Here is a 19,725-nt window from a genome sequence, read left to right on the forward strand (position 1 = left end):
ATTGCTGTACCCGTTTCAGCACAGGAGCCAGAGCTGCTGCCACCTCGTGTCCCCACAAGTATAGCACAGTCACAGTGAGGACTGTGCGCGCACACACATACACACGCACACACACACACACAAAAACACACGTAGGCACGCACACGCACACACAACAACACGCACACACACACACACAAACACGCACGCACGCATGCACACACAAGCACATGTACACATACAAACACACGAATGCACGCACACAAACACACACGAAACACATGTACACATACGCACGCACCATCTTCACATGCAGACTTGGCCCCACGCTTAAGGAATGCCTTGCCAAATCTCTCTCCCCCCTATCTCTTTAATTGAATAAATTCCCATTCATCACACTTGGAAGCTTTCATCTGCTTTTTCAGTACTTTGTACAGAAATTTGAGAATTGCAGCTTGCATTCATCAGGAGATAATCTCCCTTTCTAAGGAAGCGTAAGGCGGGATACTGAAACAAGTCCAAGTGTTAGCTCATCGACTGCTGCAGAAAAGACAGCGGTGAAGTGAACATCAGTGCTAGCTAGAGGAAGTCGACTGGCTTTCACGCAAACTTTTTAAGTTCAGCATGTTCAGCTTTCAAAGTTGTGACTTCAAGAGCTATGCTGCTGTTGTGAAAGTATTTATCCTAAACTGGCACAAAAGAGGGGAAAGTCCTGTACTTAATGTTAAAGAACCTTTAGAGGTAGCTATATTTCACTGAAATATTTTCTCATTTTGAATATAGTATGCACTGGAGGGGTATGCAAGATACCTTCTTGCCCTCAAGCAAAATAACCAGATTCAATGTCACCTTGACCCTCATAGACAACCAGTCATTGAAATCATGCGCTTGGCTCCCAATCAGAAGAGGAGAAATTTAAAATTTTCTGACTGCAGGGACATGGAGCTCCACGAAAGGAGGTCTGTTTAGTCCCCTTCAGTACTGAAAATGGAAAGATGGACTAGGGCAGGCAAGAGCCATTTCATAAGCAAACAGATTTCTGCCTACACAATCCCTGAATAACTCTTCATAATAATTACTGAACCATTACCATTCCACTCACTTCTCATTAGCAGACAGACCTCATTTCCATCAACGCCCCCCCCCCCCCCCCCCCCCAACTGCCAAGAGCTGGACACAGCCAATTTCACAATATTTGGAATGCAAAAATAGCATGATTACATGGCGAACTGCCTCAATACAAATGGACCTTTTTAGATGATTTGGAGATGTTTACAAAGCCTGTCATTTCAAGATCAAAAGCATGAAAATCCTGCTCCGTTTTACGAAGGCAAAGGCCTTGTTCGTATTCAAATACTGGCAGTCTAATCAAGGACATATTACCCCCACTCTGCTAGATTGACTGAAGATGCCGATAAAATGGATATGATGGCAAGGGTGGGGTTGAATGGGAGCGGGGAAACAGAACAGCGCAGGGCATTCACGCTTACTTTTCTTCTCCTTCTTTTTCTCCTTTTCCTTCTTCTTCTCCTCCTTTTCCTCATCGTCATCTTCATCACCTTCTCCAGCCCCCAGTAAAGTGAAGATTATTCCAGTTTGAGAGTTCACCCCCACGGCGGTGACCACCATCTTTCCAGAACCTTCCATGACGTGCGTGCCTGGAGACAGAGGACAGGAGATGAAGCACAGGCAGCTACAAGATGCCGAGCACCAAACCGCCAAACTTCATACAAGTTCAGAACGCACTTGTTAATGTCCAACCAGGATAATCATGTTAATTACCCCTTTAATTATGAATGGATAATGAAGAGGCAGTGGTGAGCCCAGACAGCAATGGCCGAAAAAAAGCCTGTGCACAGACCATCAGCAACTTCCCCTTAAACTGCACTTTGTAGTCTTAGAAGCATCACAGCTAGCCTATGGCTGTTTATTAGAAGCCTCAGTTAATTTCCCTCCTCTAGGGTGACGGACCTGTGCGTACTGTAAGCAGGAGTGTTTGACAGGCATGCGCAGACGTCCTCTTAGGCTAGGAGGCAAGCGCTGGCCCTTAAGTCTCCACTCCTCCGGAGAGAAAGCTGCATATGCTGGGATCCGACTTAGAAAGTGCCTTTCAGCACAGGATCAACTCGGTTCTACAAAGTAGGATTAGCAAGAGCTCCGCGGCATCGCCCGTCTGAAACACGGCTTCAAGGTCCGAGAGAGAGGAGCAAAGCTACCGCTTCTGGGGCCACAATCTAAAAATCAGCATACAAAATATGCATTAAAAAACGCTGATCGTACTACGACTGTTGCCATGACAACATTTTGGTCCGAGATCAGAGATGCACAAAGTCTAGGTATTCTGGACAGGGGTGAACAATTTTGTTGTCCAGACAATGTGGAATAACATTTTTTTTTTTGCCTCCCAGACTGCCAAGCTGCTATGCCTCAATGCCCCAGGGAAAAGCAGCACATGCTCCTGGCCCCTGGATGAGCGTGGTCTTCAAAAAAAACCGAAATCTGATAGGCTGAAAGAGCTGGTCATTTCCGTAGGATGCTGTTCAATTGGTTCTCCCTTGATTAGATTTGTGGGGAGTTCCTCACTGTGCAAAGCACTGATTATTACTGTAATGGGAGAGCAGAGCAGAGGTTTAATTTCTGCAGTTTCATTCTTTATCATGCCAGCAGCCTGGGCCTTCAGCACGACCATCGCTTGATGGACAAAATTATTGTCATTAGCATGAAGGCAAGACAGACCCGAGCGTAGCATAACCTCTCAATCTGGAACACCCGATTGTCAGCCCTCATAACCAGAGCCCTGGCTACTGATTCAAGAGTGATGACAAATCTCCTCTAAAGCATGAGATGTCAAGCGCCACTCGTCACAATGCAGCTCACAAGTTGGGCTTGCAGAGAGATAAGCGAGACACTATGTGCAGCTTCGCAGATGGACTTGCAGGCACCTAATCAATCAGCAGGGGTCGCTGGAGAGCGACAAGACACGGATCCCTGCTTAGTAAACCCTCCCTTACCCTGGGCAACACTACCGCCAATCATGCATAACAGTTGAATAGTTGCTTTTTTTCTAGTTCATGTCTACATTATTTACATAATGTAAAAATATAAACACTTTTTTACATAATTTTAAATCTGAATAAAATCCATCCTTCCTAGTTCCTTAGCCACTTATCAAAACCATTACTGAGATCGACTTAACTCGCCAAACTTACAAGTTAGGCTACCATGGCAAGAGTGAGAACAGCCAAGCTAGTCACCAATCAACATGCTGTTCCTGAACTAACACAAGGCGGGTGAAGTGGTTGCTGTGACAGCAAACCGCTTAGCAGGTTGCCTGGCCACATATGTTTAAGTGGATGACAATTATTGCTAAGAAAGGTACTCAATTTCCCAGCAGACTTCTCTGAGAGACACCCCAATCAAGTATCATGAACACTGCATAGCAGCCAGAGAGCGAGTGTCATCCATCCTAGAACCTTCATCGAGCCCCATTGAGATTTCCAGGTCATTACACAAAACGGCTTATGATTCGCCAAGAAACAGTAAAGTGCAATGAATTAAAAACAAACACTGTTAAAGCTCCCACATCTCATTGCAACAACAAACTACAGGGAGACAAAACAAAGTCTCTTTGTGTGTCTTGGTAAACACAGGTATTAGGCCATGAGAACCCCATACCTGATAACAGCATGGGGTCTTTATCCAGCATCTTCTTGACATGGTCGGACTCCCCCGTGAGGGAGCTCTCATCGATTTTGAGATCATTGCCTTGAATGAGCACACCGTCAGTCGGCAGGAGGTCACCTGGAAAAACAGACACACTCTTATATCCAAATCAATGCGCAAACCGCACTTTTACACACCGCGTAGACCTCCTCCCAGCCCCAGACCTCAATTTCAGTAAAAATCATTTGCATTCAAAAATGCAACTATACAGTGCATTTCACCATGTATTAAACAGTATATACTACCATAAACAACCATCTACAGTCTCCAAGCAGTACAGGTTGTGGGAGCTGAAAGAAGGGGAACGACAGGGAAATGGGAATCGAGCCGAGCGGAGAGCCGTCAGAGAGCAGTTACCGTATTTGATTTGTGCGATGTCCCCGACGACTATCTCGGCCACGGGGATCTGGATGACCTGGCCCCCCCTGACCACAGTAAACTTCTGCTCTTGTTCGATCCGGCTCTGTAACCCCCGGAACTGCTTCTCCTTGCTCCAGTCGTTGAAGGCCGTCACCAGCACCACGCAGATGACGGACAGGAGGATGGCCACGCCCTCGATCCAGCCCGCCTCCGCTTCGCCCTCGTCCTCCACGCTCCCGGCTGCCTTCCCGCAGTCTGTGTCGGAGCAGAGCAGCGCGTCAGAGCCCCTGGCTTACTGTACCCAAACACAGCATTCCCTGACTGCGCTGTAGTCTGGCACAGATCTGAAGCACACAGCAACCATTTACCAGTGGTGTATACACCTGACACAGCACCCACTGCAACTAGAGTCTTACATACATGGCACAGCACTCTCTACTGTGTGGGTTTCACTTAGGTGACATGAATACAAATGTTTCCAATTAATTACAAGTAATTACAATTAAAATCATAATGGTAATAGTTTAAATGACAAAGCATGAGTGCTCTATCAAAATATCTGTCAAGATGTAGCAATTTAGTGGTGATTAAGAGGTGACTTTAAGTAGTGACATTTTAGAGAACAAAAATGCAGGAAAACTAAATAAATACACATACGTAATGCGGAATACTTCCATTGATCTACATTAACAATGCATGACTGCTAAAATTCAATAGCTCAATCGGACCCGACCACACTCATTCAGTGAAATACAATTCAAAAGGCTAAACTTAGCCCACATATCCTTGGAATTAGATATAACGGTAAGGAATAGCATCTCAGTCAAGGCAAGACACAGACAAAAAAGGTGCTTACGTGCTCTCTCCGCATCTGGAGGTCTATAAAAAGAAAGGCCTAACGAAACTATGGCTGCCACTTCTAGAATAATTAGTGTTACATCCTGCAACGCTTCCCACACTAATTGGAGAAATGTTTTTGGCTTTTTCGGAGGTATTAAATTCTGTCCAAACGTTTCTTTTCTTTTACTGATGTCCACGGGCTGTCCGCTTAAACCTAGAAGAAAGGAGAAGAAAGAGGTCACGTTAGAATTACTGTTCGTTTTGAAAACCGTATCTGCAGTTCATTTCTGCATACACGCTGAAGATTCAGGTCTGCACTAGGAGACCCAGCTGCACAGAGATTAATCAACTTCTGTGAATAAAACCTTAATCCACACTGCAAAAAAAAAGAGCAGGTAAGCAACCAAGCAGAAAAATGCACTCTGCTTTATTCTATAACAGACATTTAGAGAGGAGAAAAAGCATTTAAAATACAACAACCCAAATACTAATAAAAGAGGATAAGAGGTGCATTAGCATAGCGCAGGCTTCCCCCAAAAAAAGCTGAACGTCTCGTTTTAATTCTGAAGTACAGCGGCATTCGGCATTCCTGGCGGTCATTGTCGCGCTAACGCAATGGCGCAGCTCCAGTGAATGCAAATCCGGCCTGCGCTACGCTAAGAGGCCCAGCGGTTTGTGTTAGCGCCGGCGGCGGGGCTAACGCTCAGGGAAAAACAGGATTAGCGGGGCCTTCTCACAAAGCCCGAAGCGGCGCACGTGGCCATCGCCCCCCCCCCCAGCGATGCCTCTGCCAGGCCACTCGGACGCAGAAAAACGCTGCATTGTGGGTCGTCCTGGCGTTATCCGAGACCCAGAAATAGGCTTGCCCAACACCGTGACCAGCACCTGCTGTTCCCCTCAGTTTCAAAAGCGAGCGCTGGACACCACACCACGAGAGCGGTAAACACTTCAGCGTAATAAACACTTCAAAATCAAACTCTTGCCACACACACACACACACACACACACACACACTGCTCTCTCTCTACCCCACAGTCCTGCCGGCCCGAGCGGCTGTGTCCTCTCAAAAAAACAACAATTATTGAATGATTATTATCTCAGCGTAAGAGCAGCGAGACTGGCCCCTCACTCCAAACGCTACGGTTATCCTGACTCGAGTGGCGGCTTCAGCCAGGTGTGAGTGGAAACCTATTTCCACCGCCTTGTTATACTCAAGGGGGCTGCATGAAAGGGACCGGTCAGCACACCACACCAGACACCGGGGGAAATCACCAGCGGAACGCTATTAACCGCACTCTTTTTTCATTACATACGGTACGCTTTAGCCACAGCGCTGTCACATCAACAGGGTATTTTTTTCTTTTCTTTTTTTTTTTAATGAGCTGAGCCAGAGGGAATGTGCACGGCAGATAAATACCATTATGCTGTTCTTCAAATTTAGGCCTAATACTGGCTTCCTACTTTTTTGTTCTTTCTGAATTATGGAATGCCTGATCATATTAGTGCGCATGTTTCATTACTGCAATGTCCTCTTGTCTGTTTGTGAGGACAGAGCCTAGCATGCCTGTGTGAAGCGTATGCTGCAGTGCAATCCACTGCTTTTACTGGAGTGACCCTCAGCTCTAGCTGGCACAAGATAACTGCACTCGTCTGGACTGGGGAGGTGCTCATTCGTGAGGCTGGGGGGGCCCCGCCAGCCAAGACCCCCCAATCCCAGTGCCCCCCCCCTCCCCCTCACAGTGGTTAAGGGATGAGACACTAGTTCCCCGTTACTGACTGGGTGGTACAGACAGAGTCTGTGGGATGTGAGCAGAGTGGATACTAAGGATGAGAGACACTAAGGATGAGAGCCAGTGGGATGTGACACTAAGGATGAGAGCAAGTGGGATGTGACACTAAGGATGAGAGCCAGTGGGATGTGACACTAAGGATGAGAGCCAGTGGGATGTGACACTAAGGATGAGAGCCAGTGGGATGTGACACTAAGGATGAGAGCCAGTGGGATGTGACACTAAGGATGAGAGCCAGTGGGATGTGACACTAAGGATGAGAGCCAGTGGGATGTGAGCAGCGCAGAAAGAGCAGCTCTTTATGAACGCTATTGAGTGAGGCAGGTGTCCACGCAGGAGCTTCTGCAGCCAGTAAATGAGGATAAGAGGCCAGGTCCTGGTCAGCAGTGCCCTGCCATCGTCTCTCACAAACAGAATTATCCTTTCGCTTGGAACCAGTCGGCGCCCCAGCGCCAGGGGAGGGTCACGACTCCGGCATTCGAGTCCTCAAGTGCTTTCTCAGACCCGCCGAGAAATTGGCAAGGGCAGCTGCACCAGAAGAACCAGAGCAGCACACTCACTCCAACTCACTCTAAAAAAAATAAGCCCATCTGGACTTCCAAAAATTGCATTCTGCGGGTCAAATTCAACCCCTCCTCAACAGAATCTTTCAAAGTTCTCTCGTGCTGTAGAGACCTTTTCAACATTTTACACTGTATTATTCATTTAGCAACCGAATGGCTGCTTCAAAGACACATGCATACAGTAATTAAAATGAGATATACACAAATTGACAAAACTTTGATAAAAACCCAGAGAAGCAGCTAAACCTAGGCTAAATCATACACAAATGTATATAGGTTTTCTGCTTCCTGCTTCCTGCTTAGTCACAAATATCTCAAAAATGAAGACAAACAGGCTATAAGGTATGCTGGGGTGTCGAGTAAATGTATGTTGGGGGCAGAGGCTGGGGGGTGCAGAGTAAATGTATGTTGGGGGCAGAGGCTGGGGGGTGTAGAGTAAATGTATGTTGGGGGCAGAGGCTGGGGGGGTGCAGAGTAAATGTATGTTGGGGATAGAGACTGGGGGGGTGTAGAGTAAATGTATGTTGGGGGCAGAGGCTGGGGGGTGTAGAGTAAATGTATGTTGGGGATAGAGACTGGGGGGGTGCAGAGTAAATGTATGTTGGGGATAGAGACTGGGGGGGTGTAGAGTAAATGTATGTTGGGGGCAGAGCTGGGGGGGTGCAGAGTAAATGTATGTTGGGGGCAGAGGCTGGGGGGTGTAGAGTAAATGTATGTTGGGGGCAGAGGCTGGGGGGGTGTAGAGTAAATGTATGTTGGGGCAGAGGCTGGGGGGTGCAGAGTAAATGTATGTTGGGGCAGAGGCTGGGGGGTGCAGAGTAAATGTATGTTGGGGGCAGAGGCTGGGGGGTGCAGAGTAAATGTATGTTGGGGATAGAGACTGGGGGGTGCAGAGTAAATGTATGTTGGGGGCAGAGACTGGGGGGGGGGGGGTGCAGAGTAAATGTATGTTGGGGGCAGGGGCTGGGGGGTGCAGAGTAAATGTATGTTGGGGGCAGAGGCTGGGGGGTGTAGAGTAAATGTATGTTGGGTGTTGGGGGCAGAGGCTGGGGGGGTGTAGAGTAAATGTATGTTGGGGCAGAGGCTGGGGGGTGCAGAGTAAATGTATGTTGGGGCAGAGGCTGGGGGGGTGCAGAGTAAATGCATGTTGGGGGCAGGGGCTGGGGGGTGCAGAGTAAATGTATGTTGGGGGCAGGGGCTGGGGGGTGCAGAGTAAATGTATGTTGGGGGCAGAGGCTGGGGGGGTGCAGAGTAAATGTATGTTGGGGGCAGAGGCTGGGGGGTGCAGAGTAAATGTATGTTGGGGGCAGAGGCTGGGGGGTGCAGAGTAAGGGAGATTAAAGCTGCTGCTCCCTCCCCATGGAGATGACACTGATGATTCAGCTCTTATCTGCGAGGCGAAGGCCGCAGGTTTATCCAGCGCGCTGTCGTGTCTCGCTGTTTGCTTTGATTCCCGGAAGATCTAATGAACGCGCTGACGGGAAAGGGAAAAAAAACACATTTAATTTGTCGAACGGCTTTTCTAACGGAGGGAAAATAAACAGATTATATAAGAAAAAACACGACGCCGTGGGGATGCGTGTCGCACGCAACTTGAGCGCAAGTTAAATTTGCTAACGGTACTGATTTAATTTAAAAAGACTGGGCTATGACTTGTCAAGCTAATAGTTTTGCTCTACTTCTCCCCAGCTGCCCCAAACAAGAAATGCTTGTTCTTCTAAAACCACGAAGACACAGTAAGCCTCCCCTTTGGGTTCATAAAAGGTCAAGGAAAAGCACGTCTGAATGGGTGACGGTGTTCACGCGGCGATAATAAAAACAAAAACGGGCAAAAGAAAAACATCCTGTCGCTGCCAGGTCAAAGGTCAAAGCACTCACTGTGAAGAAATGATATTACAGACGGCCCTGCAGTGACGTTCCACTGCATCGTTCTGTTTATGACATCGGCTGTCTGGGCTGGGGCTAATGTACAGAGTTACCTGCGCTCACGTTATGCAGGGTTCTGCATTTTATACACTCCTGAGAAATGAAACGTACAGTGGAGGCACATCTTTGTTCTTTAGAGAATAAATTTGCCAGAAGTACCCTGAAAGTACAATAATGTTCTACTTGGGTACTAACAAGTACCTCTTACAAGCAAAAAAGGTACAAATTAATTATGTATTGCTGACTAGAGGTACAATTTTATGAACAGATTGGGTACCATCCCAGCGACAAGCGTTTTTACCTTTATAGAGACCTTTTCATACCGAGTGTATACAGAGTGTGTGTGGAAAAGAAATACCGTGTTCTATAAACGTAAATATTCAGAGGTCTTTTTATTTATTTTTGAAAGATAAAAACAGGCAATGACCCAGACTTTGAACCACAACAAAATAATTAGTCCCGTTTCTGTCAGTGAATTGTCTTTTGGTGTTTGACATTAGTGTTGAATATTGATCGTAATATTTACACAGCCAGCATGCTGACAGAGTTTAAAAGAATCTGAATCTGTATAATTTGAATGAAAAGTTGAAAACGAGATGTCACGCTGTAGCCAGCTGGCTCGACACGAGGAACAAAAGACAAATCGCTCCTGGGGTTTTAATAATACGAGCCTATGCAGCAAAAATTGTTTTGATCAGGTAATAAAATAAGTTACAAATAATGCCAAAACATTACTTGTAGCTTATTTCATCCCACTATTTCGTCCCGTTTCTGTTACAAGTGTCATAATAAAATTAAGAATGACATTTACTATGTTACTATAGCAAGTTGGCATATTACGGCAAAAAGTGTTTTTTTATTTATTTATTGTTTTTAATCAGAACGCAAGTGAATCAGCGTAAAACGCAGATTTTGGAACGTCCTGCGCTCCAGAGACGCAGCGTTCCGTGGGCTAGCCCGACCGCTGGTCACATCTATTCTCTCGGGACGGTGAAGCTGCAGCGCAAGGCCGCGCGCAGGTGGAGAGGATGGAAGGAGGAGACTGCAGAAAATAAGGAGCGGGCCGCTAAGTCCCCGAGAGAGCCAATCGGGCTGCGGCTCGGCGGCTGCGGGTCAGAGGGACTACGCAGGTAAGGAGGGCCCTTCGGCACACCTGTGCGGCGGGTTCCATCCGCGTTCCCCGCCCAGAGGCGAGGCCTCCCGCCATGTTAACCGCTCTGGACAGGCAGCTGATCGCGACTCGGCTATCGCTGAAACAACGGGAAAATCAAGAGGCTGATTCCACAGGGCGCAATCATCTCCACTTGACCTTGCTGATTCTTCACGCATCAAAATGAAATGTTAAGACCCTGGTTCAATCACAGTAATTGTTCCATAGGTCTACGTGCTGAACTAAAGAGAACAAATGGTATGATATTTAGCCTATTTTAATCAAGTGAGATAATTTTTTAAATCCTAAAAGTGACAAAGGTCATATGCTGCGCAGCACAGTGGGGGTTTGGTATTGGTCATTTGAGGATTATGTTCATTAAATAACAAGTCATTTTAATTTTAATAAAATGGTGCTACAATAGTTTTGTAAGCAGCCTATCAAAGTATTCACGTCCGAGCTAGCACTCCAACCCGCAAACCTAGACGTACAGTGTACTGCTTTAACAGTAGGCTACAAGCAGTTCAATTCCTGCATACGACTTTCCATGCTTAAACAAGTAAGCTGAGGGTTTATGTTTAAAAGGTGTTCAATGCTGTGTACCAATTGTCACAATGCAACAAATGTTACCTACAGAGTTGCCTTGTCATAGGGCAGCTTGAATAGACACACACTCATACAAATGACTCAACTTAGAACTGAACAGAGCCAGTTGATTTTGAATGATACAATATTACAAATGTTCATTATAAGTGGAACACTCCTAAAGTCTGAAATGCTTGAAAATGCAATCGAGCTACGACTGCACTCTTGAGCTTCACCTCATAATACATTTTCACAGCAGAAACTAAGTTTCCCCATTGTCGCTATAACGCAATTAAAAAAAAACAATTAATAGACAAAAGGCCTCAACTTAAAAGCTAAACACGAGTGAATACTTGAAAAGATCAATGTTGCCTCTACTCGGGTGATGGAAGGCAATCGTTTTCCAGTGCAGCTGCAAGCTGAAATTCCATCAGCCCAAGCATGCTATGGAAACACAGACACCATAAAATAATCTCGTACTGCAAGTAATTCCGAATGTGTGTGCAAACTAACAAACAAAACAGATTTTTACCCAAATCCCACAGGGGATGACGCAGCGATGAGCCCTGATAAATGCGACTGGGAATTCCGAGTCTGGCGGAAAAAGCATAAAGAAATGCAAAGAAGCCGGGCCCGGCGTGACAGGGGACACCATCGGCAAACAGAGCAGGAACAGCCTAAACCGTGAGTACATATAGGCCCAACGCACCGCGTTCAATTTTCTGCCCAATACGATTATACTATTATAAGGATATGCGCATCCTGATGGGCTCCATTCCAGCATCTTAAATACTAACAGCATTAGCGTTCAAATAAGTGAGTCACCTTTCCCTTCAAAGCAGAAAAAAGGTCTGCCGTTACCATCGCATAAGTGAGTCACCTTTTCCTTCGTAGCAGAATAAAATGATCTGCTGTAACAGTGATGCATTGCTCAGTCATACTATTCCTGTACATGCAAGATTGATGCAACACACAAAAAGGCTGCTCTCTTAACTGCTTATTTTAAAGGCATGATTCCATCACGGCACAACAAAAATTAATTTAATAAATAATCTACATTTCATTTTAAACAAAACATATGACTGATCAATGTCATACGGTGCGATTTTGAGTCCAACTGCCTACCACTGCTCCTGTGGTCAGCTGTATGGGTTTAGTGAGAGTAGCCTGACTCTTAAGAATCACAGCCTGTGTGCCTGGGTCAGCTTGGCTGGGACTGTCTATGTAAGGGTCCTCATAAAGACACAGCCTTGTGTGTGTGTGTGTGTGTATAGCACTCAGGTCCAGCTTAACAGGTGAATCCTAGACTGACACATACACACATCCCGAATGGAAAACCCACACACAAAGTCACTGCATGCGCAGGAAGGTGACCACAAATACACCAGAACCCTGCCAACGCAGTATTTTATTTAAAGTTACAATTCAGTCATGTGGAATGATGATGTGAGCACAGTTAAAGCCAACTGTTTGGGCTGGCACTCATGTTCTTAAATCCACAGGACTGTACATCACCCCTGCATAAAGCCATTGCACCTCCTGTCTCTGCGCCATTTTATATGACATCACCAGACCGGTTTCACCAGACATCATAGGACTGTTGCTGAGAACTTACCTGTACAATCATTTTAATTACTGTAATTCCAGCTCAAACTATGAGATGTACTGATGGAGGTTCTGAGACTGTTTTTGAGGACAGATTTTTTGGAAAATTGCTCAGTTACCTTATCTGGAAGTAATGCACAAAAAAGGGGTTGTACAATTCAGCAAATCAAAATGTGTCCTACAAAATTAGATCCGGACCTTCCTCCTCCAGTTAATGATGCAAGGCAGTCTAGTTTCCCATAAGGAGTAGAAAAATGCAAAGCTTTATTAATTAACACCTTTGACCTACAACTCTCACTCAGTTAACCTAACAATTACAACTAATAAAAAACTGAATTATATTAATGTGTTATAAGATTTGTAACGAGTCTAAAAATGTCTAAAACTATTCAAGAAATTTGCACTGCAGTCAGGGAAAAACAAACTGAAAAATGAATTAGATTACTGTCCATGTTGGGTAACATTCTACCCAATATTAATGTTGTCAATGTGATGTAATACACCCAGGACAACTGCGTGCACATTTCTGGGACAAACATGACGACGATGTCTTTGGTCTTTAAATTGGGAACTTGCCAACACAATGTTTAGAAAAGATTTATTGTGTATTTGCTAAATCCCACCCCACCCCCCCCCCCCCCAACCCCCCAGATAAATATATTGTCAGTGAACAGGGGTTCAAATTAAAATGAGATTTTTGGGTAAACATACAGTTTTAGAGCATACAGAACATACAACTATGAGCAACTTGGAAAGAGAACACTACCATGTTTTCAGACAAGTGCTGTTAATACCAATGAAATTACGTGTGCTACTTACATATTAGGCCTATATGGAGACAAAATACATCCCAAATATCTACAAGTCCTTTCATCAGACGAAGAAGGGGGGACAAAGAGAACCAGTGCGAAAAAGGTCAAACGTCAACCTTTAAGTTACAAATCTGATCTTAATGGCTGAAATATCAGGCACTGTAAAACACTCGAGATTAGCACAAGATTGGCTTATGAGCTGAGAAATAGCCTACTTACCACCTAATTAGAAATCCCTTTCAGTTTTTAAAGCCCATGTAATCTTGAATGACTGCTTCACTTCACTTCACTCCAAAATTGAATTAGCTCATTTATAATACGTCAGAACCGTACAGCGCGCTGCCAATACAGGACTGTGGGGGGGGGGGGGGGATGGTGGGGGGAACAATGGCGCCCTGTACGAGCTTATCTTATCCCAAGCTGAAAGAGCATTTACAATGCAGGGTTTTGATGAAAGCTTAAAATCCACCGCCCCTGGGGCCCCGTGGGGCTCACAGAAGGCCCTGACATTCACTGCAAATGCACTGATGGGACCTTTTTTTTTGTGCAAGAGATGCCATTAAGAGCGGTGTTCCTGGAGCCCTGGCCTTCTGCTTGTCACTCAAGGCTCAGGGTGGACAAAATGTATATATTTTATAAAAAAAGAAAAAAGAATGAAGAGCAGAAATCCCCCCCCCCCCCCCCCCCACACCCACACCACCCAGGTATCCAAACCCACAGTGGGGTGGCATTTTACAAGACCCGTTCTCTGAAAGGGGTCAGGAAAAGGCCAAGTGAATGTACTTACTGCCTCAAGAAATGGCCAAGATTCCACACGCAGGTACATACGAGTAGGTACGACCGAACACCAAGTTGGCACAGGTCCCATGCGACAGCACGCACACAGCACGCACACAGCACAGGACGAAAACACTGGTTCCACACGCAAAGCTCTGAACACTAAGGCTGTACGTTATTATTACGCAATGCAGACTCATCCTGTTTTTCATTGCTGCAATCATACGTCCCCAGTGCCGATAACTGGAACCAATAAAAAAAAGGTATGAAAGTCCAGCGATAATGAGGACCTCTGCAGGGGCTTCGTCAGCAGGAGATGGTGCTCCTGTCAGCAGGACAGGGGGTGAGTGGAGTTGGAAATGTCACCGTTAAAAGCTACTTTTTCAATACAGCTGTAAATATCCAATTAAATATTTATGCTATTTGCGTCATTTGGATTGTGCAACAAAGGCTACGTATAGAGGACAGGCCACAACAATCGTCTGGCCTCACAAGACACAGCGCATCATTTCTTTAAAAAAGGATTCAAGATCAGAAAAATCTCAGACATTTCATTTTCAAATTCTGACATACGAAACAGAACACTGTACCCGAAAGACAAACAAGCCCGGAGAACAATTCAATCCAGTCCGCCAGATATCACCAGACAAGAGGCGGACAAAACCTGTGTCATTAAGCGATGGCAAAGATATGGCATTAGCAGCCACATGAGCATTTTGGAAATATTTCAGCAGGCTAGCAGTGAACACGTTCACGACCTGTCTCATTTCACAGGCACACTCTCAAAATACAACGGAATGTGTTGTTGCACATTGCTACAAAGTAATGTACAGTCTAAATCTGTATTGAGTGGTACATGACAAGTCTGGCCACTGCACAAACTCCAGAGGAAGTGAAACTCACCCTAATAGTGAATTTCTTAAGTGCTCGTCACCGTCCAAGACTTGCAGGTATGCATGGTGGCATGTGATTGGCTGGCCACCAATACTGACATTTGTGTACTTCTTGGACCTAAAAGGTGTTAAAGGCTTACTGGCAAATAGGGCCATCAGCAAAGTTAAGTTTCAAAATATACATATACATTATATGATCCATTATATTGATCCTTTTTACCCTCTGCCCAGGCCTCTGAGCTCTTCTCATTGTAAAAAATAAAAACTCTAGAGAGAGGATACACTGGCATGTCCATTCTCATAGATGTTCACAACTCACAAAATTGATAATTTTTAATTGAAAGGAAGCAGAGTTATTGCCAAGTATGTCAAGGTTAATCTTATGAGCACCCACTTAAAAGCAGGGAGTAATGTTATGTTAGTATGTTAGTAATGTTTTTATTATTGTCTGGACATAGTAAAAATATAATTTTTTTATTGTAGAGCAAATTTCTCCTTTGTAAACGAATTGCATGATATTGATTGCATTGTTAGTCAGCCAATTGTTATCTTGAAGCAAGATTCCCAGTCAGGTTATAAAAGTCTGGACAAACAAAAACCCTATTCCCAGACATATGATACCCATGGGCCTAAGGAATGAACTGCGGACTGTAGAACATGATTCTTCACCATTTGTTTCAACGAGATGCTCGTCTTGCAGATTGAACGTTACCGTCTTGTCTCACACACTGTAAAACACCTCAGCCGGATGAAATTACAGGCTAACACGAGTGCGGTTCCAACGCAGACAGCGCCAAACGTGCAAGCCACCAAACAGAAAGGAGATCTAACAGCCACATGCACTACTGTTCACAGAGCTAATCAAACTGCACGCTACATCAATTAGCCTACTTGGTCCAAACTGACAACTAGCAGGAATTCGCTTAAAATAAGAATAGACTTATCCAGCCATTCAAAGCCATAAATACAGAAGGACAGCTGAAACACACCACGCGCGGTAAAAGGGCTGTAATATCAAACACAGCAGCCTTAAACAATGCACATGTATTGTGCGCAGTTCATGCGCAGTAACAGTACGGAAGCTGGGGCGGTAATGGTGGCGTTTTAATCTGGGCTCAAAATGGAAATCTCCATCCCCAAAGAGTTCAGCGAGGGTCACGCCGGCGATTAAGAGCCGAGTCCACCGAGAGGAAATAAAGTGCGCCGGCTTCGGACCGCGCAGGTCGCCGTGGCAGCGGTGGCGGTTCTGACTGGGCACTTTTCACACGACCCCCCCCCCCCCCCCACCCCGCCCCGCCCCCCACCCCGTTCGGTCATCGCCACACACGCGCAGGAGGAGGGAACGCGGAGAGGAAGCCGGACAAGCTTCGTCCCGGCCTGGAAAAAAGAAATGTAGGAAAAAGTGACAGGTCTCAGCCTACAGGAAATGAGAGTTGAAATGACTGCTGCATGAAGCGGTTTACAGTGAGGTGCCCGACGGCCAGAGCTGCAACACGCAATGGGAATTATCTTCTGTCCCAGGCAGGAAAAATGATTCCATGTTTTTCATGTTTCTATACCAGTGTAAAATATTAAATGCACAAATATAACATTTCTAATGCTGCACAGACATAAGGCACAGAATGGAGTTTAAATGAAATTAAATGAACACGGAAGGAGCTCGCATATGGATGGAGGTAGCAACAAGAATTTCTAAATATATCAACCTAAAAAAAAAATAATAAACGACCCAAGGAATTGTTCCAAGCCAATAATAACACCAGAAAAAAAGGCTGTTGCTTGGTAGTTGCAAGCAGATCGCAGCTATGATCCATTAGCAATAGTGAAGCTTTTCTCAATGGAAATAGCCTACATGATCAGTAGCCAAGCTATTCCATACCACTGTAGGCTTGATCTTTCTAACCTATTCCATAAGAAAGACATAGACACTTGTTATCAATCCAGCTTGTACAGCTTTTAGTCAGTCACAAGCCACACTGGGCCAGCTACTGTTGGAAGCAGACAACCATTCAGAGTTAGGTCATCAAAAGCTCGTACTGTGCTTATTTTTTGTCAATCTTGCCATCGACACTGGGCGTTTTAGTGGTTGACATAACTGTCTGCTTCATCAGCAATACATCAGAAATTTCTTCATTCTATTTTTCCATTCCAGTTTAGCTGATTTCTGCTAGCTTTATCGCACTCAAATTTCCCTTCTCTGGCTCCCAAGCCTCACTTTGTAAAACTGCTATTTTTATCCCTTTTCAGAATTTCCAGCACAGCTGGCCTAAATGACCAACCAGGAACCCCATCCAGGGCTGGCATGTACAGTATTTCAGTTGCTGGATTCCATGTTTTCCCCCTTCCTGTCCATTGGTAAGGAACTGGAAGCTCAGTGACCTGGACATCCATTGTCTTCCACAACACCTGTTCCTTATTCATCAATATATAAAATAACTGACTTCAACCAGTAGCATGTCATAATATGTTCTATGATGCATTGTCTTGGGCAGTATTATTAGACAGTTGGTCATAAATTGCTTGCTTTGGCACAGTCTGAGATACCAGTTTACCTTCTGGGCGCATTTCATATATAAACACAGGTATTACCTCAGAGTACAAAAAGAAAACACCGACAACTTTAAATGGATATGGGAACAAGGTCTAATTAAAACTATCAAACAGAAGGGGGGGAGGGGGTCAGTTACCTACACTAACGGGCATTTCAGATTCTAGAGACATTTCAACAGGTTTGTCTATAGATCATAGGACCTCACTAAGGAGTCTGACTAAATTTCAGGTTGACCTGTCATCATTCTGGATGCTGTTTGTGAGGCCCAGTTTCACTTCCTCCATACTCATTTTCAACAGCATTATTTTATTGGTTCGCACTGATGAGCACTTTATAATTAGTCACATGTCTGTACTGAATGCAAAATGATTTCGGAACTTTGGATTGCCTACAGAGACCACTGGAGGATAACTACTGAAATGCGTGGGGGACAGCCGTGCTGGTCATATGCTTATATAATATTCTCTGGGCCATAGGCATACAATAAAATCACTTATTAGACAGCCAATATCTTTGTGTTACTCATTCAGAATGCCTACTAATATCTGCTATAAAGAGATAAAATGAGCCGAACAAATCATGTTCAGCTGGCATAATCAAAGATCGCTCTGGCTAAATAGCAGCAGTCATGCTGGCTAAAATTACTAAAGCTATTCCTTATCACCATATAGTTAGCTTGCCAAGGTACTTTTGCTAACGAATGTTACCCTCAGATGCTCACACTACTTCATACACATTAGTAATGCAACACACTAACATAACATCAATTACTTAGCTAAAAATCTGAAACCTGAGGGAATCTGACAAAAAAAGCCTTTGGTTAGCTACAATGAGAAACAATTGTTGCCTTTAACTTTACAGTCATGAGTCATGACTCCCATTATTGTCTCCACCTTATTTTGATTCTTCCCAAGTTAGCAAACATTAGCAAATTAAATATGGTGCGATCTAGACGCCACAGGTTTTCTAATCTGAGAGATTTTGGGAGTCTGTGTAGTCTCACACAGCAGCACTGAGACCTTTAGCTGTCCAAAACAAAAAGAGAGGTGGTGCTCAACTGCCAATCACAGCATGTCGTATCATTTTTCGAGTGACGATTGTTTACACAGTCGCCTCAAAATCAGCGTCAGAGAGGCAGGTGACCCCAAGAGATTAACCCACCAATCTACCATGCCGCTTGGGGGGGGGGGCATTAATTTTGTACCCTGTTACCCACAAAGCACCACCGTTTAAGCCCTGCTGCTGATCCTAAACCATCAAGACACAGGGGTGCCACAGACCTGCCAGTACATGCAGAATTACAGGATCTGTACCAGAATTCCCTTGGCATGGCACAGGAACTCTGCGACAGGATGCCAGTCACCGAGGTTTGGGGCGGACCCCACCTCCGCAGCCTGACGAATTTTGAGGGAAGCTCAGCTTCGCAAGAAACACAATAAAGCACGAGGCCAGGGAGCAAGACCGTGCCAGGAACAAGCCTGCTATCTTTTTCCACAGTCTGGGCCCAATACCCCAGACCCAGACGCACAGTCACTCTGTCCTCAACTTCCCGGCGTCGCCCACGCCAGGCAGAGCATGCTGGGTCACAGCCCACATGAGATGGAGACGGGGAGGTCTGCTCCGGCCCCCCTGCCTGGAGCAGCGCTACATATACGGGACAGGGCCCTTTGGCCAGCTGCTGCTTTCTGACCGTGGACTTGAGAGTTTTCCTTCAAACTGCGTGAGTGTCAGAGTCATGCTGCTTTTAACTCTTAAAGTCCATAAATATTCCACAAAATTGTTCCAACAGTGTAGGAACTGCAGCTGTAAATCGATAGCCACCTGAGTCTTAAAGCACAAACGTTCACAATTCTTGAATATGTTTTACCACTAGAGGCCTGACAGAAGAGAACATCAGCCTTGGCAATGATTTGAAGAAATCTGAATTTTCATCTTTTACTGAAAGGCTGAGAAGCTCCCAGCCTGAATGAATGGAGGAAGGAAGGAAACCACTCTTCCGGTAACAACATATGACCACTACACAGAGAAAAGGCTAACAGCCATCACAGTCATTCAACAGTTCCCTAAAAGTTCTTGATTATTTGAGGAATGTGACTGTTAAAGAGGACAGTGCTGCAAAAGTCAGCATACCAAGGCATCTAAATCCTGAGAAAACAGCAATGAAACTCCTT

The 19,725-nt window shown here is 45.2% G+C and overlaps 1 protein-coding gene across 6 annotated transcripts in view; it reads right to left on the reverse strand.

Annotated features, from left to right (window-relative positions):
- Positions 1–19,725, reverse strand: part of atp2b1a (ATPase plasma membrane Ca2+ transporting 1a) — a 50,734-nt gene that overhangs the window by 16,868 nt on the left and 14,141 nt on the right. For all 6 annotated transcript variants that reach the window (XM_035424697.1, XM_035424694.1, XM_035424695.1 and 3 more), the window contains exons 3-6: positions 4,919–5,116; positions 4,060–4,317; positions 3,655–3,780; positions 1,470–1,637 (exon numbers count right to left, since the gene is read on the reverse strand). In XM_035424697.1, coding sequence (XP_035280588.1) covers positions 1,470–1,637; positions 3,655–3,780; positions 4,060–4,317; positions 4,919–5,116 — 750 coding nt within the window. The remainder of the gene's footprint in view (positions 1–1,469; positions 1,638–3,654; positions 3,781–4,059; positions 4,318–4,918; positions 5,117–19,725) is intronic.

Source organism: Anguilla anguilla, chromosome 7, assembly GCF_013347855.1.
Source record: "Anguilla anguilla isolate fAngAng1 chromosome 7, fAngAng1.pri, whole genome shotgun sequence".
NCBI lineage: Eukaryota > Metazoa > Chordata > Actinopteri > Anguilliformes > Anguillidae > Anguilla > Anguilla anguilla.